This window comes from Rhinolophus hipposideros, assembly GCF_964194185.1.
Source record: "Rhinolophus hipposideros genome assembly, chromosome: 11".
Taxonomy (NCBI): Eukaryota; Metazoa; Chordata; class Mammalia; order Chiroptera; family Rhinolophidae; genus Rhinolophus; species Rhinolophus hipposideros.
The window spans coordinates 46,572,460-46,596,738 of record NC_138057.1 but is presented as its reverse complement, the minus strand read 5'-3'; the positions used below and the strand labels follow the sequence as shown (position 1 = coordinate 46,596,738).

At 39.4% G+C, this 24,279-nt stretch overlaps 1 protein-coding gene across 2 annotated transcripts in view; it reads left to right on the top strand.

Moving 5' to 3' along the window:
• RASEF (RAS and EF-hand domain containing) overlaps positions 1–22,371 on the top strand; it is a 60,998-nt gene extending 38,627 nt beyond the window's left edge. The window contains exons 16-17 of one of the 2 annotated variants that reach the window (XM_081066664.1): positions 21,434–21,474; positions 22,110–22,371. In XM_081066664.1, the coding sequence (XP_080922790.1) occupies positions 21,434–21,474; positions 22,110–22,117 (49 nt within the window). In that variant the 3' untranslated portion in view covers positions 22,118–22,371. Of the gene's footprint in view, positions 1–1,106; positions 3,639–21,433; positions 21,475–22,109 lie in introns of those variants that run through there. The other variant, XM_081066663.1, reaches the window with a different exon arrangement.
• Positions 22,372–24,279: the final 1,908 nt, after the last annotated feature.

Genomic DNA, 24,279 nt, shown 5'->3' with positions numbered 1-24,279 from the left:
TCAGTTGGGGGGTGTCCTGCGTTTGCAGTCAGATGGCCACTGGGCTGTCTCAGGCTGGATGCCTGCGACCAGGGCGCCCCTCCTTTTGTCCTCTCATCACCCAGGGCACCTCTGCTGGCCTCTCTCCATTGAGGAATCCTGGACTTCCTAAACAGCAGCTCAGAGCAGCCAGACCTTGTTAATTCCTGTCTTGGAAGTCACAGCACACCATTTTCTTGCTCTTCAATTGGTCTAAGCAGTCACAGAGCCAGTCCTGACCAAGGGGGAGGGGCACAAGCTCCACCTCTTTATGGGGAAGCACCAGGCACTGACAGGGAAGGGTGGAATTGTTTGGGAACATCTGGGGACTTGCTGTCACACTTACCTCACCCACAGAGATTGTCATGCAGCTTATCTAAGGAAGCACTTCCGGTTCTGCATATTTCACAAGCATCCTCAGGGCTGCACTTGGAAGGACACTTCCCTAGGAGGCTTTCATAAGATCCTGGAGATCTTTTGTCAGTGTTACCTCTAGTAGTTAATTCTAGAAAGAAATTTAGGAAGATACAAAAGGATGATTTTTTTTTTTTTGATTTTAACCATTGTTACCTCCCATGATCGTGCATAATTAAATAATGGTTATACAGTCATCATTGCTTTTGCTCATGTCAGCAAGTGTCAGCCAGAGGTGGGAGCCAGGTTCCAGAATGTTAAGAGTGAGCTGTGTGTGAGGCAGAGGCTGAAGCTTGTGAAACCACAGGAGAGAACAAGAGGAGGCTGTGTGTGCACGTGTGTGTGCATGTCGAGTGTGTGGCCTGGTGTGCTGGAGCCAGCCTGCATGGTTGGAATCCCAGCTCTGCCACTTCTCCAGCTGGGTGACCTAAGGAGATTCCGCATACGTATATGAAAATGTAAAATGGGACACAACAAATTCATATGGTGCTGGTGAGGACTAAATAAGCCACCATTTATAGAGCGTTTAGAACAACATCTGGATGGCACATGGCAAGTGCTCAGCAATACCATTTTTATTTCTGCAGAGTCATTTGTGGTTTAGTTTTGTACCTCAGTAATCCCATCTCTCCCTCTACCTCTACCTGTATCTCTTCCTCTCTCTCTCTCTTCAGGGAGGTGAAAAAAAGAACTGACGAGGATGACAGCAGATCCATCGCCAATCTGAGTGGGAGCAGTTCCAAGCAGTCAACCCACATGAAGAATTGTTGCAAGGGTTAAACCAGAAACATCCTTGGCCTGTGAATTCTTCACTTCCGGAGGACAGAATGTGTGGGACATGTTTGCCTCTTACACAGAGGGGTGTGGCCTGTGGACACTGGGACATGTGGGAAGTCTGAACTGGGTTCTCGGTCCTTCCAGAAACTCAGCTCTTCTTTTACTACGATTCCATGAATGATTTGGGCCCTCTGGTTAAATATAAAATACACTTGTCATGTCCTTACAGAGTCTTAAAAGATAACTTGTAAATATTTTTTAAGTGCTGAAAAAAAATCACATGCTCAGATCAGAGCTGTAGTAGAAACTCACGGATGTAATTAAATTCATGCAGTAGCTGACTTCATAGATAACCTATGACAACATTTCCTGCCCATATTTAATACTAGAGTAGTAATAAAAGGGGGTTATCATCCTAGTTTTGCTGTTAACTAGCCTGTGGTCTCAGACATGTCAACAGCCTACGTTCCATCTGTTTCCTTGTCTGTAAAACAAGGCAGCTTGGCCTTGCCGGCCCTGGCCCTCACAGTCTGTAGCACTTTTAAGCAGTAGGAAGGAGAGCATGATAGCCCACGGTTAATAAGGACTCTGGGTATTTGTATTTTTAAAATATTGGAGTATTGATTTTTCTCACTTTTGAAACAAGAACAGAATTTAATTGAGGGAAAAAAGTGTTAATTTTTAGACTCCAGCAGAGATAAAAAAATCTATTTTTTTATGTATAAAGAAAATAATTTTTTGTGACAAAAATAGTTGTATACAAAAGAGGGTATTTTATAATCTCAGAATACTTACAAACTCCATGGTTTAAATTCAATGTTAAAAATTCTATGAAAACATAAAGCCACATATTACTAAAAGTACAATGCCCAGGAAAGTTGTCACTCTTTACTTAAAAAACTACCAGTGAGTGGTTCCCAGGGGCTGGGGAAAGGGAGAAACTGAGAGTGACTGCTAATGGGTATGTAATATCTTTTGGAGATGACGAAAATGTTCTGGAATTGTATTGTAATGGTTGCACAACTTTGTGAATATACTAAAAGCCACTGAATTGTATACTTTAAAAGATTGCATTTTATGGTATAGGAACTACATTTTATTTAAAAAGTACCCTAGCTCTTAGAATGATTTAACATTTTGCCAAATGAAATTATCCAGGTTTTTAAACCTTCCCATGGTTTAAAGGCATAATCTCCGATATGATACAAATCCCTTCACTCCCTCACTTCCTTAAATAATGAACAATGCAAGAAATGTAATGCATAGTTTTTGGAAAATCATCTCTTTGAATGAGAAATTGCAGTTAGGGAAGGAGTCAGAGTCCTTTGTTTAATGTAACTAGTCACATCTTCACCAAGGATCTGGTTGGTCTTGCTCTCCTTCTAGAACCTGCGATGCCTCCCAGACTCCCCCATTGAAATGTCTCTGAGAGCCAAAGGAGTGAGACCCTAGAGTGGGTCAGTGAGGCCTGGTTTTTGGGTTTTGGTTTTCAGTAGTCTGAACCAATTAAATTATTCCCAACCAACTTACCTTGGTTCATACAGATCCCGGCCCCAAATAGTTTGTCCCCAAAACTTAAATAATAGCTGTTATTTATTGTATTATATAGGCCCAAAACATCCCTTTTGTTGAATTAAAACAATTAATTGTAGCAGTTTTTCTCCTGTTTATGATTTTTATAATCAAACCTGAAATTCCCCAAGCTTAATTCTTATTTTAATGAAAGTTCACCAGGTACATTACACACACAGATTATAAATAGCCGCAACACCACTTTGCCTTTAAAAGCATGCCTTCTCTCTATTGATGACATCTAGTTCTTTTTACTGGAAAATTGTATCTGTCCATAGCAACTCCACCATGAATTCTTGTTTCCTTTTTTATGGTTTTTGGTCCCAGAAAAAAAAGTTTACATTTCTGACCAAAAAGAATTCCTTGCTCGTGGGGAACTATCCGACTGAACAGGGGTGGGAGTGGTGGTTATTTTGTGACACGGTATGATGAAAGTTCTGCCACTGCCCTTTGCCTAGGTGTCATCTGTGGAGCCCCGTTTAGGATGGACCTGACATATATTTGTTGATATATAGGATTCATACTTAGGTGTTTGGTGCAGTTGCACAAAACTGTTAGTATACATGTTATCGTGTTGCCTTTATTTATTTTCCCCCAAAATGTCTCTCTATATTTGTCTTAGAATCTATATGTACCGTGTTTCCCCGAAAATAAGACCTATCCGGACAATCAGCTCTAATGTGTCTTTTGGAGCAAAAATTAATATAAGACCCGGTCTTATATTAATTTAAGACCGGGTCTTATAATATAAAATTAATTAATATAAGACCATATAAGAGCAAAATATAAGAGAAAAATATAATATAAGACCATATAAGAGCAAAATATAAGAGAAAAATATAAGACCATATAAGAGCAAAATATAGTATAAGAGCAAAAATTAATATAAGACCTGGTCTTATTTTAATATAAGACCTTATAATATAAAGGTCTTATAATATAAAATATAATTATAATATAATATAATATAATACCAGGTCTTATATTAATTTTTGCTCCAAAAGACACTTTAGAGTTGATGGTCCAGCTAGGTCTTATTTTTGGGGAAATAGCATAATAGTATACCTTTGATACAGAAGTATTATCTTGGTTTTTGCTTCTGAATTGTATGTTCAGTACACTCAAATTTAGATTAGATTAAATTAGATTAGATTAGCTAGGCACCTTTAATAGACAAAGCAATCATCTTTAACTATTCGAACCTGGATAGAGATTTTGTTAATAAAATCCAAATTAAAGCTTTATAGCTCTGGTTAGCAATCTTGTTTAAAGAAAAGCTACTTACAGCTCTTTTAGCTGCTTGCTAAGAAATCATGATTATTAGCAACATTTGATTTCATGAAGATGTTCTCAAATTTAAAGTATATTTTCACTAAGAACAAAAATACAGTCATGTATCACTTAACAAACCTAGATGGTTTGTTATATATATCCTGTTGCTCCCAGGCTACAAGCCTGTACAGCATGTTATTGTATGGAATACTAGGCAATTGTAACACAAAGTATTTGTGGATCTAAACATCTAAACATAGAAGAGTTACAGTCTAAAAGTCTGTAGTCTAAAAGTAAAATGTGTGTGCGCACAAGTATGCTCATTGGGGCAGGGAAGGGCTGTGGAGGGAGGTGCCATCGGAGGGAGAATAGATGACAGGAGTAGATGTCTAGGGAGAGAAGGGGAGAGAAACAGCAGAGATTGAAAGGGACCCAGATATAAAGCTTGAGAAGGGAAATAATAAAAAGGAGAGGAGGAAGGGAGAGAGGGAGGAAAGAAGAGGGAGAGGGACACTTGTATTTTTCTGGTCTGATCTGGGAGGAAAGACAGAGAAAAAGAGAAATGGAGTGAAGTAAGTCTGTGCAGGAGTGTGTGAGTGTGGAGGGGGTGGGCAGGCTCCTCTCACTCCCTCCCTAACTCCGAGGCCCAGCCTCTGGAGGGTACAGGGTAAGTGGTCAGCATGCTGAGCACCCCCAACCCCTTCTATTTAAACCACTCAGAGCTGCAATAAATTCAACATCCATCATAGCTGGGGCCAGCCTTTTCTTCAAACATTGCAAACAAACTTTTTGCTTATAATCCATTACAATCTTATGGGACCCCTGTCATATATTTGATCTGTCCTTATGTGAGGCATGACTGTATTTCATGTTTTTAACTTAGACTTAATTTGATAACAATTGCATAGTTCTGTGCAAGTAACTCATTTGTCTCAATTTTTCCTTTGAGAGCTTTTAAAAAATCACAATTATACTATGCTCCTTTTTTATGTATCCTGACACATTGGATAATATTTTAATTTCATCATGGAAAAGAACGTTGGATAAGGAGACATTTTTTCACTATTAACTTTTAGCCTCATGCATTTTCATAATTTATTTTTTCCACTTGCTGCTTTACATGACATGTGACATTTGATTATTTAATACTAAATGTGCTTTGCATAAAGCCAAGTTGCACAACCCTCTTGCTGAAGATAAAAATTGAGGTTAAAGATAAAGATTTATTTTCATATTTGTACAGTGATCAGCTTCAGAATGATGGTTTTCTGTGGGCTTTTACTGTGTATGTGTGTAAGAAATTTCATGTGTATATATTAAGTAGGCCTTTACGTATGAATAATTATTTTATGATTTGGATTTACATGGTTTACATTTTCATAGTATCAGCCATACCTTGTTTACACTGTTTATTTCTCTTCAAACCATCAATAATTATACCATAAAGTATAATTTTTATAGCAATGCAAATGTCTAAGGGAACTACCAATATTTTCTGCATTGTAAATTCAATAAAGCAGGCTTCTTTTGCCTTTTGGGTGTTTCCTTAAACTATACTGCAGGCATCCCTGAAGTCATTTTAATTCTAGGAGGTGTCTACATGAAACTGTGCTACTAAAACACTTCTTAGCCTGGGCAGCTAGCTGGCTAGTGGGAGAAAAGAATGAACACATGGTGTTGGGTGCTATGGCATGGCCAGGTCATCTTGGCCAGTGGGGTAGCAGGTCAATCAGCTTGAGGAGTGATGGCCGAAAACAGCGAGTCTCTTGTAGAAAAAATTCAGGACTTGCTCTGGCCGTTGTCATGCCCTTGGTGTTAGCCGCTTTCTCTGACACCCATCCTTTCTCCCCCCCTCCCCCCCCCCCCCCCCCCCCCCCCCCCGCCTAGCTAGTTCCTGCTCATCTTCAGTTTTTGCTTAAACATCACTTCAGGAAGCTTTCCCCTCAGAACCCCCAAACTAGGATGAGGCTGCCTGCTCTAACTTGTGTAGCACCTTTTAACTGAACAGCATCTAGTTAAACCCTTACACTGGTTTAACTAGACACTATGTCCTTTGCCCTGTTGTCTGCCTCCCTTCCAAAGAATTCACTTTCAATAAGGCAGGCTTTACAAAGAGTTTCTGCAGACACACACACACACACACACACACACACACATGCACACACACACACACGTCAGGACAGTATAAATAAGAGGCAGCATATTTTAGTGGCCACAGGTCTGAGCTCTGCAATCAGTCTGCCTGGGTTTGAACCCAGCTTCAAATACCTACTATCAGGGTTTCTATGAACAAGGGGATTAATCTCTGTGTACCCCAGCTTCTGTATTGGTAAAGTAGGGATGATAATGTACCTTTCTCATGGGGTGGTTATAAGGACTAAATGAGTCAATGTATATGCAGGGCTTGGAACAGTACCTGCACTTCCATCACCCTCAATTAAAAAAGAAACATTTGGAAGCCCTTGATCACTTTGGTCTTGTTCAGGACCCTGGGTACTGCCATCAGTGAGTAACAGAAGTGAAACTGACCACATTACTCGCAGCATGGAGCATTGTTGAGGATTCACTTTGTTGTAAGTTCACTGACTACCTCCCACATATATTCTTGGTATTTTGGTGGACACAAACTTGGGGTATCATATAGGATAGGATGTTGTGTAGGATGAATTAAAAGAGAAGGAAATCATTGAGAGAAAAATGAGGGCCTGAAAGTTAGAATGGAAAGTTGTGACTAGAACCGTACAGGTGTAGGATCTCCATTTATTAATGACTGATTGGATCAAGTAATTGAAGGGATGAAGAAAATACCAGTGCTCTGACTGGGATGTTGAATCTAAATGACAGTAGAAGTAGTTGTGAGGTCATGCGGTTCTCTAATTAAATGGAAGCTAGCCTTTGTGTTTATACTATGACAAGTATGCTGTTGAGAAGGTGCTCCAGTGGATATGCAGTATATATAAAAGTCCACAAGATAGGAATGAATCCCCAGGAAAACACATTGTTTTTCAAGCTTTCAAATAAAAATAACGTCTTTTCTTTCCACATCTATATGTTAAGATACGTTTTCACAGCTGAAAATGGAAAACAGGAGAAATGTTTCAATTCAAAATTGCAGGGTAAGATACATTTTCAAATGCAAAATTCTAGAACAATTACCTAGTTTCCTTTATTTTTTTCTGCATCTGTGTATCAGGTTTACTTGTGAATTTGTATTCTTAAACTTCCATAGAACAGGAATTTAGTTGGAAGGCCCTTGAACTTGTGACATCTCAGGTTGGCAGTTCATGAGTCACATTTCATAGCATTTGACTTAAGCTTTTGTAGAGTTCTTTCCTGTTCTTAGGATTTTGGCGTTCTGAAAAATTGGCCATCCAAGTTTTCTGGTACTTCTTCCCACTGCTATGCAGTGGGGGTGGGGGAGAACTCAAGAAGTAAGTGTGGATCCCTTCAGGGAGTCTTGTGAATAGGTCCACTGTGGTTTTAATGGTAAAATAAATGTTCTTTAATTTGCCACAAACATCTTCTTGATCAGTACTTCTGGTAACACATATTTTACCTTTTAGATAAAAAAACAAAAACACTTTTTTTTTAATTAAAATTTATTGGGGTGACAATGGTTAGTAAAGTTACATAGGTTTCAGGTGTACAATTCTGTAATACATCATCTATATATCACATTGTGTGTTCACCACCCAGACTCAGTTCTTCCATCACCATATATTTGACCCCATTTACCCTCTGATAACCACTAAATTATTGTCTGTATCTATGAGTATAAAACTGAAAACAACAAAGGAACAAGACAAACAAATAAACAAAAACTACTTAACATGATCTCTAAGGCCCTCTGTGATCTGGCTTCTAACTGTTCACTCACTGATTCATTCAGTCACATTTATCAAGACCTACTGTGTACTGGGGACAATGGTAGAAATGGGGGATACAGAGTGGATAAGAGACTCGTAAGCAGGTTGACAACAAACTTGTAAACAAATCACTTGCCTATCTTTTTCATAACTACAGGCAATTGGGTCTTTACAACAGTGCTTTAAATTTATTTGTTAAATGCTGTGCTGGGGAATTCAGATTACGAGACCCTGTGGTAGACATTTGTCACTTTCTTTTGTATTGGCATCTAAACAGCCTTCTTCTTTAGGGGAATTTCATATCATGTGAATGTTAGTGGAAAACAGAACTCCATGGGTCCTGAGAGAAGCTGAAAGGAACACATATGCCCTCTCCCCATCCCTAAAGCCTGGAGTGCAGTATGCAGTCTAGACTTAGCTCATCACAGGCTTCTACCTAGCACCGGGCTCTAAAGGAGCGAAACAGACTTGAAGGCAGTAATTAAATCACTCACACCACAATGATGGCAGAGGGGCTGCAGCAGTGGCAGCATCTTGATTGGACCCCAGATTCTTCGGGGCATTGCCTTGTCTGTACTCCCCAGGACCTCACTTCCTTTGCTTGCTGCTCATCATCTGTAATCTGCAATGGGTTCTTGAGCCTTCTTACTGATTCTGTGAGTTAACCACGGCCTTTGAATAAGATCATTTTCTGCTAACACTTATATAAAATACAATTAATCCATTGATTTCTCTAGTTTGTTTACATATGCCACCTCTTAATTCTGACATCAAAACCCAGAATAATTAGTACTGTTGTTCTAATTATCTTGTTTTTCTACTTGATCTGTATTATTTTCCTATTGCTGAGCTAACAAATTACCACAAACTTTATGACTTAAAACAATACAAATTTATTGTCTTACAGTTCTGGAGGCCAGATGTAGAGAAATGAGTCTTATGGGCTAACATTAAGCTTTCGGCAAGATGGCGTTCCTTTTAGAGGCTCTAGGCAGGAACCCTTTCCTGTGTTTTTCAGCTCCTAGAGTTTGCCTGCGTTCCATGGCGCACGGCTCCCTGCCATCAGTGCCCTCATTCCAGCTTCTGTTTCTGCCCTCACACCTCCTTGACTGACTCTGACTCTCCTCCCTCATTCTTTCCCCCGTAAGGACCCTTGTGAGTACATTGAGGAGACCTCAATAATTCAGGAAACCGTCTCTATCTCAAGATCATTAATCACATCTGCAAAGTCCCTTTTGCCATCAGGTAACATATTCACAGTCTATGGATTAGTACACTGGAAGGCCATTATTCTCTCTCCTGTAACATCCCCAATAATTTTGTACCACTAACGTTTTTTCCCCATAATTCCCAAGTTATTAGGTGATCTAAATTTAATCAAAGGAACAATGCTTTATTCTACTAGTTTGCCTTTTGATTTTCTAATTTTGTAAACCAAAGTAAGTACGCAACCAAAAATTTTCATACTTTTTTTCTATGTGAGATGTGCTGGTGAATTTTAAAAATTCCTAATTGCTCCTTGAGTAAAGGAAATGATCATTTATCTTTTCAAACATAAGTTTATCTCAATTATCACAAATTGACATAGAGTTGACCAACTAAACATTTATATAGTACCGATTTGGGGGAGTGCTCCTTGAGAGGCTGGGCAGAAAGAAAAACAAAATATGCTCCCTATTCCTGAAGAACATACCATTTAGTTGACAAGATCGTAAAAGAGGCCTTCTTCTCAGCAACTGGAGAAAATGGAACCACTGATGAATTCCAGCTGTGTAGTAACTGGAAGAATGTGCATTCCCACAGATTTCTCCTACAGTCGTTGGGTTAATGTGTACTCTGTGCCTCAGAGTTTTAGGGGCTGTTCAAATGGCTGTACACAGACATAGTCCTTTGAAGAGTTTGTAACTCCTGAGGTTGCATGCTCGATGGAACTTCAGTGGGAACACTGAGCAAGTACACGGATGAATTACCTTATGCAGATGGTCTATCATAAAGGGGGCTAGATATATACCAGAAAGTACCAATAGAGCATTACCCAGACTTGTGGTTGGCTCAGATTTTGGCAAGGCACACAGAGGATATACATTTCTTACTGTAGACAGGAAAACTATTATTTCCTAAGTGTCTATGGTGCCCTTCAAGCTTTCTACATTTTTTTTCTCATGTTATCCTTGCAATAACATTTCTATTTGAACAGATGAGGAAACTGGCTTAACCAACTTGAATGACTTAGCTAAATTGTTTCGGGGCCTAAATGTCAGAGCTAGGATTCAAACCCAAGTCTCTTTAAGTCTTTCCACTATAGCACATTGTCCCAGACAATGTAAAAGATCACTCAAATCTACTGAATGTAAATGATCTTGGAGAAGAAAATATCTTAGGACTTGATGATTACTAAGTATACCTAAAAAAAAAAAAAATCACAGTAAATATATTTTCTTTCTATGTCTTGACTCACTGGGTGACGTGCCTGGAAGAAGAGGATGGCTAATGTTCTGATTCAAATTCAAGACAGCCATCTGAATGGCTTTTTCCCTTGCAGCCAGGACTCTTGGAGTTCTTGTTTTGGAATGACTATGGTTTTTGTGGGATTTTTCTCCCTTAATCTCTAGTATTAGAAGCTCTCAAGTTTTCCTAAGAACTGATTCTTGATTTCCCTACTAGATAGTGGGCAGAAGAAACACTCTCCTCTCCATGGGCCTACTCCAATGAATGGATACGCAGAATTAAGATGGACTTTAGAGATTATCTCTTCTGATCAATTTATTCTTAATTGGTGAGGTAACGTATTCAGAAATAGTCTGTGATTGTCTATGGTTTTAGCACTGGACCCAGAGCCCAGGTCTCCTATCTTCAGGCCAGCAGTTTAAGACACCACACTTCCTCTTGCTTTGTAGGACTGGGAACCGAGAGTGTGGTCTGGCTCCCTCCTGGCTGGTTTCCTTCCTTCCTTCCTTCCTTCCTTCCTTCCTTCCTTCCTTCCTTCCTTCCTTCCTTCCTTCCTTCCTTCCCTCCCTCCCTCCCTCCCTCCCTCCCTCCCTCCCTCCCTCCTTCCTTCCTTCCTTCCTTCTGTTGGGTGCAAAGGAGACAGCACAAGTGACTTGGGGCTCTGTTTCAAGGCACAGAAGGAGAGAAAGACAGAGACACTGCCTGGTCACTAGTGACTACCCTGTTAACCATAGAAGTAAAAGTTTTCATATAGATGATGTAATAAAGACTTGTACACCTGAAATCTATGTAATTTTACTAACATTTGTCACCCCAATAAATTAAAAAAAAAAGTTTTCCCCCTCAATAGCAGGCAAGTAAACAAGTCTCTAATAGAAGCTACTCTGAGTATTTAATGCAAAGCACTCACCATCAGGTAATTTTTTTTAATAAGCAACATAATAAGCAAATGACTTAGGAAATTAGCCATTGGTTTTAAGGGAAAAAAACACACAAAACTGTTCATGTGAGTCAGTTATATGAGGGAATACAAATTACATAATGACTCACCAGAACATAAATTCAGAAAACCTAGTTAAGATGGCTTTTTTCTCCTGATATGATACTTCAAGTCTTATGAAAAACCACATTTTTTTTCCCCTCTCTCTTTCCTTCCTGTTTTTTCCTTCCTTCTTTTTTTCTCCCTTCTTTCCTTCCTTCCTTAGAGGCTAACTTTTGAATGCTTCCCAGCCTAAGCTTTGTAAAATAACATGGCCTGCTCCATTGTTAAAGCAAGCTGCCCACGGATTGATAATTTCAAGTTCAGCAACCCTTAATTTTGAAGAGGTTTCAATGTCCAATGCCGATCAGGCCAAACCGGAGGCAGCGGGATGGTGGAAAGCACCAAAGACTTGCAGCAAGGATGTATCTAGATCAGTGTTTCTCACTGATTTTTAAATGATCATCCCACTAAGAAGTCATTTAAGACATTTTTCTTGATCGCTTTCTGAATGAAATTTTAATCCCGCAGATACTTTACATACCTGTTTATATGCTTAAATGCATATCTATGCTTCACATGTTTAAAAAGTAATATTCCCTTCCCCATCAAGAAGCAGTTTCTCCCACCTGGGGATGATATCACCACATTGAGATTCCTGGTATAAATGAGAACTTTTCCTAGTGATTAGCTCAGAAAGTTCAATAGATAATAGATGGTGTTGGAGAATTAATCGGTATCACCACTTTGGAAAATACTTTGGCAATACCTGTCACAATTTAAAATACTCGTACTCTTTAACCAAGACGTTTCACTTTCAGAGATATATTCACATACGTCCAAAATGCATATCATCACTGCATTATCTGCTGTAGCAAAGTTTGCACAGAACTAAATATATATTTTTAAAAATGAGTTAAATAAATCATGGTGTGTCTATAGAGTGGAATGTTATGCAGCCCTCAAGAAGAATGAACCAGCTTTATGAGTACATATCCTGCAATGGAACCATTATTGTTTTAATAATGGAACCATTTTGAAGATGCATCATTAACTGAAAAAGAAAGCTACAGACTGATAGGTATAATATGATATGGTTTGTGATATAAAAGTTGTAGATACATGCATGTTTATATGTGTACAAGTTACCTGTGGAAGGATCCAGAAAAAATTCAGGGGAGGAAAACTGGGGAACTGTGAGACAAGGGTGAGGATGAGATTACCACTCAGTATATCCTTTGGAACCCTTTGCGATTTGCTCCATGTACATATACAGTTGACCCTTGAGCGACACAAGTTTGAACTGCATGGGTCCACTTACATGAGGATTTTTTTCAATAAATACCTGTACTGTTTTTGGTCTGTGGTTGGGAGTCTACAGATGTGGAGGTCCAACTGTATGCATTGATCTATACCATTTTATATAGGACACTTGAGCATTCATGGACTTTGGTATTTGTCGGGGTCCTGTGGATGCCGAGGGGAAACTTACATTTTGGGGAGTCTTAAGTTATGTAAATTTTCGACTGTGCAGAGGGTCAGCACCCCTAACTCCCATATTGTTCAAGGATCAATTGTATTAACTATTTAAAAAAATAAACACAAAGCAAAAAGAAAGCCCAGCCAGGCCAAACGGCCCTTCCACCCCTCTTCTCTGATCTGCTTGCCTCATCTTCTCTGGCTCACTGGCCTCTGGGATCCTTACCTTATGTCTCTCTTGACTCCCAATACAGTTGTTTCTCTTAACAACTTCTTTCAGACAGGCTCCTCTGGCTTCTATCACTGGTGCCTTCTCTTGGGCATGATGCCATGAACACTCTCTGGCTCTGTGGAGCTCAGCTTGCTGGAACCTGCCAACTCCTGGCCAGGCCAGCCAGGTCACTAGGCAGCACGCGCCTCCTGGCTGCTGACACTGCCTGGGGACAAGGTGGGAATGGTCTATTTGGGTGGTTGTGCCATTGTTGACATTTTACCTTTAGCCTCAGGACATCTTAGTTCTTTCATTTACTTGTTTTTTCACTGGTTGATTGTTGGTCCATTCATTCATTCACTCATTCAGTATTTCTAAATCAGAGAAACAGAAGCTATGGTGCAGTGGGACTAATATTAGGGGTGTGCTTGGAGATTTCATATCTCTGCTCTCCTTTTCCCCAACCCCATAGATAATTTAGGTTTCATTATATCCTGATAGTATCAGACTTTATTATTAACCAACTGAATATGTTGCATAAACAGTGACAGCTTCTGGGAGTTACTAACTTCAAATGACCTCCCTTTCACCCTCACCAGAAAGAATCTACAAGGTACAACAAAGAGGTGTTCAGTTTAATAATATTTGCAGATGAGCCTTATTTCCTTTGATTGATATCTTTTTTTTTCCTTTTTTTTGAACCAGTGAAATCCTTATTATTGAGGCTTTTCAGTGTTCCTGTTCTCCCAGAGGGCATCTTGGGGAGAATAAGGAATGCCTATAGGCAATCAACCACTTTCTATTTTCAGCCACCAGGGATCTTGGGTGAAGTTAGAAGTGCTGCTAGGAACCTCATCAATATTGAAAATGCCTTTGACTTGATTAAGCTTTGGAAATACCACCATTGATTTTATTCAAATATTTATTGAACATCTGTCTCAGACATGGTATACTAATTAACCTCAGAAAAGTCACCTTTGCCCAAGGTCTGGGAGGGGAAGGTGCATGAGGACACTGGGTGGAAAAAGGAAATTCCTTATGGGTGACTGAAGAATGGGCTGGCTCAGCTCTAACCCAAGAAGGATCCAGCGGAAAAAACCATTGGGTCCCAGAATAGTGATAGGGTTTATGGTCCCTGTTATGAGCAGGGTGATCTGACCTGAATGGGCATCCAAGCAGTAAGGAAGCCTATAGAGAGGCAGCCGGATGCTATATTGTACGTTCCCATGACTATTTTGAAACTTCCAATTTATACCTCTTTGTCCCCTCACCCCTTCACCCATCCCCTTAACTACCCCGGAATCCCACACCCATCAAAATGCTCTCTGTATCTATGAGTTTGTTTCTCTTTCATTTGTCTGTTTATTCTGTTCTCTAGATTCCACGGATATGTGAAATCATGTGACGTTTGTTTTTGTCTGTCTGACTTACTCCACTCAGCACAATACCTCTAGGTCCATCCTTGTTATTGCACTTGGCAAGATTTCATTCATTTTTTATGGCCGAATAATATTCCATTGTATATATGTACCACCTGTTCTTTATCCATTCACCCATTGGTGGACACCAAGGTTGCCCCATATCTTGGCTATTGTAAATAATGCTTCAATGGACATATGGATGCACGTATCCCTTCAAAGTAGTGTTTTGGATTTCTTTGAATCAATACACTAAAGTGGGATTACTGGGTCCTTCTATGGCTCTTGTTATAACTTTGTTTTGAAGTCTATTTTGTGTGATGTAAGTATTGCACTCCAGCTTCTCTCCCCTACCCCCATTTTCTGGAGCCTCTTGGGAGGGGCTCTGTTGCAGGCCAAGGTCAGCTGCTGCCTGTTCCCTGCCAGGTGCAACTTGGTATGAGCTTCAAAGTGATCTTCAGACGGTTGCCACTGTGCTGTGCTTGGAGGTGCCTGGGAGAGCCTAAGCTGCAAACTGAAGCTGGCTGGTGCTAATGCTGAGCTTGGGGTGCTTAGCAAGAGGTACGGGGCATGTCAAGGTCACATGTTGTTTGTTTGAGCTTTGCGAACCTTTATGTGTATATATATGTGTATATACTTGTGGTTCACATTCATTATTGTTCAGCTTCAGCTTCAGATGTACAGTGCAGTGATCAGGCATCTACATCATCCCTGAGGTGATCTCCCTAATGAGACAAGTGTCCATTGGATACCCTACAAAATCTTTACAACATTATTGATTAAAGAGGTTGTCTTTCGGGGTGACGACAGGTGGGTCTCTGCTCCCGCTCCCCACGTAAGAACACAGGATATAGTGAGGCCAAAAAGGAACACCCACGGAGCCATAGATAGGGGAGTCATACCACTATATTCTCAATGGCGGCTGGGTTGGAGACCCAGGAAGCAGGAGCCACACTGTTTGCAACCCTCACTGCACCGCTTGCAGGCTCAACCACCATTTTCTTGCTAGCCCCCATTTTCTTTGCTAGCTAGCCACAGCAGTTATATTAGTGGCCAATGGCTCATTGGTTACAGCTGACGGCCAACTAGCCACAGCTGATGGCCATCTACTACCTGAGCCAGCACCTTTCTATGTGAGGCCGAGAGCCTGGAAACTGCTCTCTGGGGCTCTTTCCCCACAGAGGTAATTTATTAGCATAATACAGGCATACCTCAGAGATGTTGTGGGTTTGGTTTGCAGACCACCACCATAAAGCAAGTTCTAATCTTTTTCCTGGTGAAGGGCCTTGCCTTCAGTTTGTAAAAAACTCAACATCTGTGAAGTGCAACAAAACAAAAAGCAATAAAATGAGGTATGCCTTTAAGAATACAGACTCTGGAGACAGACTATCTGAGTTTGGGTCAAGGCTCTACCCCCTAAGTTTTCTTAGGTCTCTGAGCCTCGATGTCCTCATCTATAAAATGGGGATATGGTAGTACCCACCTTTAAGAACTACTTCCCTTTGGAGGACTAAATGACTAAAACTCTAATATCGTGTCAGAACCATCATAAGTACTCAAATATGTAAACAGTTATTTTAACTGTGCTAAGTTTCACCCTTCTGAAAATGACCATGTCTTCCAATGAGTAGAATTGTTAATTTGCCTAGTTTTGAATTTTGTACTTGTATCGGTAATAAGATTTTTGTGCTGCAAAATACTGTGTTTTCTTTTTCGTGGCTTTGCTTCGTCATCCTTTCTACATCGTTTTTTGATCTCAGAGAAATGATGCAAATGAAAGTAGCCTCATGGTCTGTAGTACCTGGGGTGTGTTGCCAAATATGCATGTGTTCCTTAAATTCAAAGAGGATCTCACTGGTATTGGCTAAAAATATCATAAAGAGGTTGCAGCTGAAATTCCCCTAGCTCTTGAATGATTCTCTCAGATTTTTGCTCATCTCTTATCACAAGTATCATTAATAATGTTGACTGAATCCTTTCCAAAAGCCTGCCAAAATGATCTTTTCCTTGAACTTTTGTGTTCATTGTATTAATTGTTTGGAAATAACATCCTCATGAAATACAAGTTCTTCATGTCTATTTTAAATACTTTGCATTTGTGTATAAGTTGACATTGTCTAAGGAGAAAGTCAAAGACCTTGTAAACAACAATAACAACAACAGAATTTTGAGTTTGCGCTCAATATAGTGACGATTAAGAATATGTCTGTGAAGTTCTGTCATTTGTAGAACTTAAGTACGCAACAAGTTTTCATCAGCCTTGCCCATTTTCCTGCTCCTGAAGTACTTTCTGGCTTCTGAGTTGAGCCTGAATAACTTTTGAATGAATTTTATTTTTGAAATTGAATTGTAGTTCTGACACTAAGGACCTATTCAGACTTTTGTAACAATCCACTGCCAAATGATTTTCTGTCAATTCAGTTCAAGCTGTAGTTCAAATCTTAATGTTGTAATGAAAGGAACTGTGCAGAAAAAAGTATTTTCCAGATGGAAGTATTTCTTAAAGGACCCACAATAATTGGTCCTTTAATAATAATTAAAGATCCAACAAATAATCCTCGTTTGGGCCAATAAGAATTTTTCACTGAACACACCCATGGTCATGACTTTTTAATAATATATTTTAAGTGAAACTGGGAATCATTTCAATTTCTTTTACCCAGTCCCTTGAAGTGGGAGAAAGGTCTCCTTTTAACTCAACAGCTGCCATGGATCTCTGAATAGCAGTGATTCAGTTCTTCAGCGGTACCTCTAGGTGGCAGTGCAGCCCAAGACAACTTTCTCTGTCCTCGGCTTCCTCCCCTCCCCCTCTATCTGGGTTGGCAGCTCAGGTTGGATTGGCATGCAGGGAAAATAATCATTAAAAATAAATGCAATCAAAAGAAGTAGGTTATTATAGTGGCACACTGGAACTGTTTAGTTAGAAGTCTGTCAGCCTCCCATTAGAAATGTTTGGGAGGAGTTTGCCATGTGGCTGTGAAAATTTACTAGAGGTTAAATGTGACACACTCTAGGTCGCAACCTTGCAGCCTATTTATTGCTAAGAAGTTTGATTTTAGACGGTTGAATGGCTTTGAAGTGGCATGCAAAGACACACAGATGAATTTGTTTGCCTGAAGCAATTCATAACTGTTTTTGTGACACTGAAATGCACTATGACCCATTGACATAGTGCGACTTCATTGGACTTATGAGAGTGTGTATACTTAGTAGGATTTCAAGATTAAAATCTGAAAACTACTGTTATGTGAGCGGGAAAATATGATGAGAAAGTGCTGCACAGTAAAACATTTGGACAGGTTTAACAACAACCCCCACCTCCCACTGTATCTGAGGCTAATTCCTTCTGACGCCTTGGTTTCCTCCACTTTAAAATTAAAGTCACTCTTGATGCATATTATCATCCCGTGTGACTTACATGTTCTGGGTCATGCTGTGATAATAAGAAACCCCAAATCCGAGTGATTTGCCACCATCAAAATGTATTTCTCACTAACACAGCCTGTCTCATTTGGGCTGCTCTGTGTTATCATGGAAGCTCTGCCACCTTGCAAATGCACTAACTGGAATATGTGTTTTGGGCTTTTTCTTCTACATTCTGTTCTTGAATGGACACACATCACGTCTGACCCCCGTTCGTTGATTACAACTAGTTACATGGTCCCACTTAATGGCAGAGGAGTGGGAAGATATTGGGTGAGCAAAGCAGTCTCCATCAAATTCACTTTTAGCTCTGCATTTTATGATTCTGCTGAGAGTGCTATCTTATTTATATTTTAATGCTCTCAACTGTCCGTACCAAATGTATGTTAATTCCTCAAAAACTAAATTGAATACCTTGAAGAACTCCCAGCCTCCCATTGAGGTGCCGGCTATGTAATTTTATTTTTTTGGAGGAACCTCATTTACCTTTTCCAGGCAAAATTAATTGCTTCTTCTCTGTGCCTTGCTGGCACTTTGTTCACGTAGATGGGTTTGCATTTGTCACAGCCAAATTTGTTGCTACTCTGTCTCCTCTGATAGAGTATAGTCTCCGATGGCAGATAGTCATATTTATCCATCTTTGTATTGCTGATGCCTGGAAAGATATGGATGAAAAAAATGAATGGATGGAAAGAGTTATTCTATGGGAAATAATGATAAAAATAATATTTTTGAGCTCTATATGCTAAAAATATTAAGTTTTTAACAAATATAATATATATACAGGCCTAGTCACTTTCAATTCCTGGAATAATTCTGTGAGGCAGGTCGATGAGAAAACTGCATTCTACAGCAGTGAAGTAACTTGCACAAATTTATGAGGTAGAAACAGCTAGAGCTGAGATTCTAATCCAGGCCTCTTCGATTGTAGAGTTGTACTTCTACACCATCATGCTATAGTGACTTACATCAAGATTTGTATGTTTTAATAACAAAACCATAATTAAAAATATAATTATGATTGATTGAAAAGTTCACCCTGCAAAGTAGTGCCAACCTGGAGAAAACCTCCTAGGAATGACAAGAGACCTGGATTCTATTTCCTGTGCCAATTCTACCACTTATTGGTTGTATAACTTTGGGCAAAGCTCTTCATTTGCTTCATCTGTAAACTGAGGTTCCACATCTGTAAACTGAGAGTTAAGTTTGGATCACTAATTTTCAGCTTTACTGTACATACTGGAGATCTTGTTAAAATGCTGATTCTGATTCATTAGGTCTAGGGGGCTTTGATTCTTACAAGCTTCCTGATGATCCTGTTGTTGCTGGTCCATGAAGCACATTTTGAATAGCCAGGAGCTAGATGATGGCTTTCTATAATCTGATTCTGTGAGTCCTGAGAAACTCTTGATTGAATTGCTTCTTAATTTATATAAATATGAAACAATTGATCCAGTTATATTAATGTACAGGCACTTGATCATTCACCTGAACATTCATTCTCTCTTCTTCCAACAATAAATCTAGAATTTCCCTGGAGAGTCTCTTCAATCCTCAATCCCTGTGTTCAAGTGAATTTCGGAGGCATCAGTGTTTAAATTTTTCTGGCCAAAACAATTGGTTCAGGGAATGTCTTGAAACAGATTGAAAACTAGTAAAATATAATCAAGTATGTTCCTGAGAACTCAGAAACAGGGGCAGAGACCTTTTCCTGCTGGGCTTGAACTTGAAGAATGACAGCACCACCAGCTATCTTACCTTACTGCCATGAGCATAGTAAGGTACCCACATAAAGGAAATGGATCTAAGATGTGGAAGGAGAGAGGCCACATCCTGAGGAAGTCTCTTGAGATTTATTAGCTTGTGTGCGTGTGTGCACACGCGCAAATGCATGCGCACACCCATCCTTACATATGTGTACCATGTGTGATTGACCGATTAAAGGCTCAGGTCCAATCTCCTCCCAGATACGAAGTTCCTTGGGCCCTGGGATATGGGCTTTACATTGGAGAGTAGGCCTAAGGGATTCATTCAGGATAGTTCAAGGCTGAAGCCACCCCTAAAAGCCAAGCAGAAAATAAGAACAGAGACATGCATGAAGCAGAGAGGTACGAAATGGGAGAGAAGCCACAGGATCACATTGGAGATTCAAGGCCACAACCCAAAGGGTAAGAATGGAGCCTACAGAGAGGCTTTGAGCTGCTGGCATCTGGCTGTGGTCTCTTCCACAGGGAAATGCTGACCTCTGCCATGGTGGGGAAGGAATTATGAGGTGTGCCAAGCCAGGAGGACATAGAATGAGGTATCTCAGTCCTTAATAAAGCGAAGATATGGATTATGGACTGAAATTTGTTTGGGCTAGAAAACTACTGCTTGCAATGCTTCTCTCTTTCTCTCTCTCTCTCTTTTTCTCTCTCATTATTTATTTATTTTCTGACACAAGCAGTAATCTCAAATAGTCTCTTGAGACTGGGCAGCAATGATTATGGATGTCACAGATGAACTCCTCCTCGTAGGATGGCCGACTTCACTTTGACCCGAGGCAAAAGCTATTTAAATTTTATTAGGGAAGCAGGCCAACCACCCTATTAGACCTTTTGGTGATTAAAAGGAAATCATCCTATAAAATGTTTCATTATACATGTCTGTGCACTGACCATGGCTTCTTGATGAATTTAAAATATCTGATAGGCAGATAGCATAACAGTAACAATTTATCTGAATCAGACTAAACACACTCAATTTTATGAAGTATCATGAAATCTGTATTTTTCCTATTTATAAACAATCCCTTTCTTTTCCCCAATCCCCCCAAATATGGTTGCTTCAGCATATTCTGAAATCCATGTCCCTGTGATTGTTTTTGCCCTGCTTCAGTAACTCCAGAGCATTTATCCATGTAATAGCATGCTCTTCTGCTCCACTGCTTATATAGCCCTCATGCCTCAGTGAACTTGCTTGCTGGGTTGCAGACAAAATGCTGCTTAGTATATTTTATGTATCTAAATGAATATTTATAATAAACAAAGGAAGCAGACATTTTAAAAAAGATATAATAATTTTGAGACTAATAGCTAATTCAGTTTATATCATACACGTACATCATAACTTGTGTTCTGTATACTCCTCATTTGCCTTACAGGACAGTGTACTGGGCCATATTTGACTAAATGGTGAATACTGATGTGTTTTGGTTTGTTAATAAACCAAAACACATCCTAAAATATGATTGCACACTCTAATCTTGGGTTAGTTGTTCTGCAGCAGTCATTTACGTGGACCAAGATATTATTTCTATAAGGATATTCTGAACAGAACACTTTTGATTGGAGAAAATTAGACAAAAATTTTATCAAAACGATGTCCATATTATGGTACAGATTCATGAAGGAATCTAATACAGTTGATAAGAAAGAATGAGCTAGATCTGTACTTGCTGATCAGGAAGGTTTTTCTAAAAACAAGGACAATTTCATAAAATGTATATATAGTATAAACCTGTAAATATATATTAAAATATTAATAGTAAAAATAATACATGTTTGTATTTTCACAGAAGTGTGGAGGAAACTGTACCAAATTGTTTTCTCAAGAGAGGTAAGATAATGGATTACTATCTCTTTATAAATACATTTCCACATAATTTAATTGTGGAATTTATAATAAGGAAAACAAAGTAAATGTTTTCTTTTGAAAAAGGTCCCAACTGAGTGTATATAAAAATAACTCTGGCCTCCCATTGGAAATCTGACTACTAAAAGAGAGCTATACAGTAAAATGAAGTAATTTCTATTGATGTTTATGGAAAAAAGGAATGGATTCCTCACAATGATAGCAACCCTTGAACTTCTGGCTTGGCAGTGAACTTAGTGAAAGCAAATCCAACACATCATTTTTGAAGGTGGGAATAGGAAAGATTGGTGGGGTTAATGCCTTTCCTGAGCTCAGACAGTCAGTACATGATGAGTTGGCCACACATGTGAGGTCCCAAAACTTGTCAGAGGCACCAACAACTGCTTTCTCCCTGAAAATCTTCTTCCCAGTTTAAGGGTTAATATTACCCAAGTTTTGAAATATGTCTGCCATTGCATTTGAAAGCTAAGCAATACTTTAGCTCATTAACTTAAGAATCCTAAAACACCTGTGTCTTCAATTGCTCGTATTTTATTACTGTGCTTTACGATTCTGGTTTTGAGTGTGGGAAATGAATTATTCATGATTCTTCCTTGCAGCCCTGTGAGGCAGTGAGCCCTTATTACTGTACCTTCATTTTCCAGATGAAGGAACAAGACACCAAGAGGGTAAGTGAAGTGACCTCGGTCACATGCTGGGTCAGTGACAAAGTTGTTAACAGTCAAGCTTGGGTCGGAGGGTTTTATCTCAGATTTGCTCTATCTTTCTGCATTAAAAATTAGTTCTGAAAATCCAGGACACTTATCATTGACTAACAGATTCTGGTATTTTGAGATTCCAAAGATTCAACTTTTGTAGTATAAAAAAAAGAGAGACAAAATCATGAAGTTAGAAAATTAAATATATAACCGGGATAGTAACAGGATAATTAACCCATCACTATTGAGCCTAGATTTACATATCTGTAAAGAAGGTAATACTTATTAAATGCCTGTGTATAAACCATCTGTGTCCATTCTATGAGAAAGATGCAGAAATAATTTTTTTGTCTTCTTTGTTTTTATAAACAAATGTACACAGGGCCTATAGAACGATTTTAGATTTACTTGTCTCAGACTTGTGTGATGTAGCAATGAATTTGTTTTATTGGATCATTCTGTGCATAAGACTATTTCAATTATGTTTTTTGAAATATGAATTAAATCCTCCATTAATTTGATGGGAAAGAGTCAGATAAGGTGAATCACATTACTCAGATTCTACTTACACCCTCGTTGAACCTACTGGGACTTGCAATTCACCAAGTGCATTTGCGAGAATTCACAAGCAGGTTTTATTTTTTTTTTCCACTTTAGGCCTTTGGAGGTCTTTGCTTATATACTCAAGTGATTTTAGTCATGTACTTCTTTATGAAACACACACACTCATACTTGAAATTATTCTTCCTTGGTGGAATGAACTGAAGCTCTCACCCCATGACAAGGGTAGAAACCTGGTGATCAGAAAGATGGCATGAACTTTGCACCTGTCAGCATCTTAGTTGTCTCCAGGAGTTAATATGGGTTTCTGTCAAGTAAAAACTGTCTCAGGAAAGCAAAAAGTGCACTTTCAGGATAATATAGCCAGGGAGAGTTATTCAGGCATTGAGTTGGAGTTGGGCTTATAACGGAGTCCTATGAGTTGCTTCCTAGGTTAAGTGTGGGTAGAGGGTTCAGTCTTCAGATACACCGGTCCAGGTGACCTCCAGAAGATGGCGACTTATAATAGAGACCAGCTGTTTGCCTCTGGGTTCCAGGAGGAGCTCCCCTGCCTGCATCAGCAATGCTGGCAGAGAGAGGTGAGGGGAGTTAATTGCGCCCCTCCCCCAAAGGAGACTCCACTCTTCCTTCCAGACTGAGTCTGTGGAAGCTTCCACTGGTAGCAGCTGAAGCCAAATGTAGTCACGTGTAGAAAACATGGAATGGGCTAGTCTGTATGTCTGTCATTCTGTGGGTGGGTGGTAAGGTGGGAGCTAGTTTGGTGTGTCCTGGAGGGCTGCTGACACCATGAAAAGAACTGAAAGAGGACACTTCAGGAGAAGCTGGGAAAAAATTGGGAAAGAGAGGGGAAGTTAGATATAAGGAACCATATTCAGGGAGTGTGTGTGGGAATGGGACAGAGGTATCCTTCAAAGACCTTTTGTTAGTGCTTTTTTGTCAAGGGCTGTAATGGAGAAGGGCTCTAGGCAGAGAGAGACTAGCATGAACCAAATGGAAAGTGCATAGTGGAGATATGATAGTGGCTTGTTGTGACTAGAAAGGTGGTAGACAGTGGGAAAATGACTCTAGGAAGGTAAATTGAGACAGATTATAAGACTTGTTTGATGTCCATTCTTGAAAAATCAATTCTAATAAAAGTTAGCTAGACTCATTTAGAATGGCTCATTTGCATTTTGGCCACATTACCTACCACATTATTTATAAAAAAAATACAAATACATTCAAATTGATACAAGTAGAAAGGTAGATTTTTTTTTTGTAAGCGTCACTTAGCTAGAATAATATTGTTTGCATAAGACTGTCTAGAATTTCTTCTGTGCTAGTTAATTACACTCGTTGGAAGGAGGTAGTTTAGGGATTATCCATTTTACAGGTGATAAAATGGAGACCCAGAGGGGTTCTGATCTATCTACAGCTACAGGGAAAATTAGTGGTGAAGCTAGGACAGGAACCACAATTCCCTAGCCCCAGGCTGATATCCTTTTCTGTTGAACTGTACTACTGTTTAATA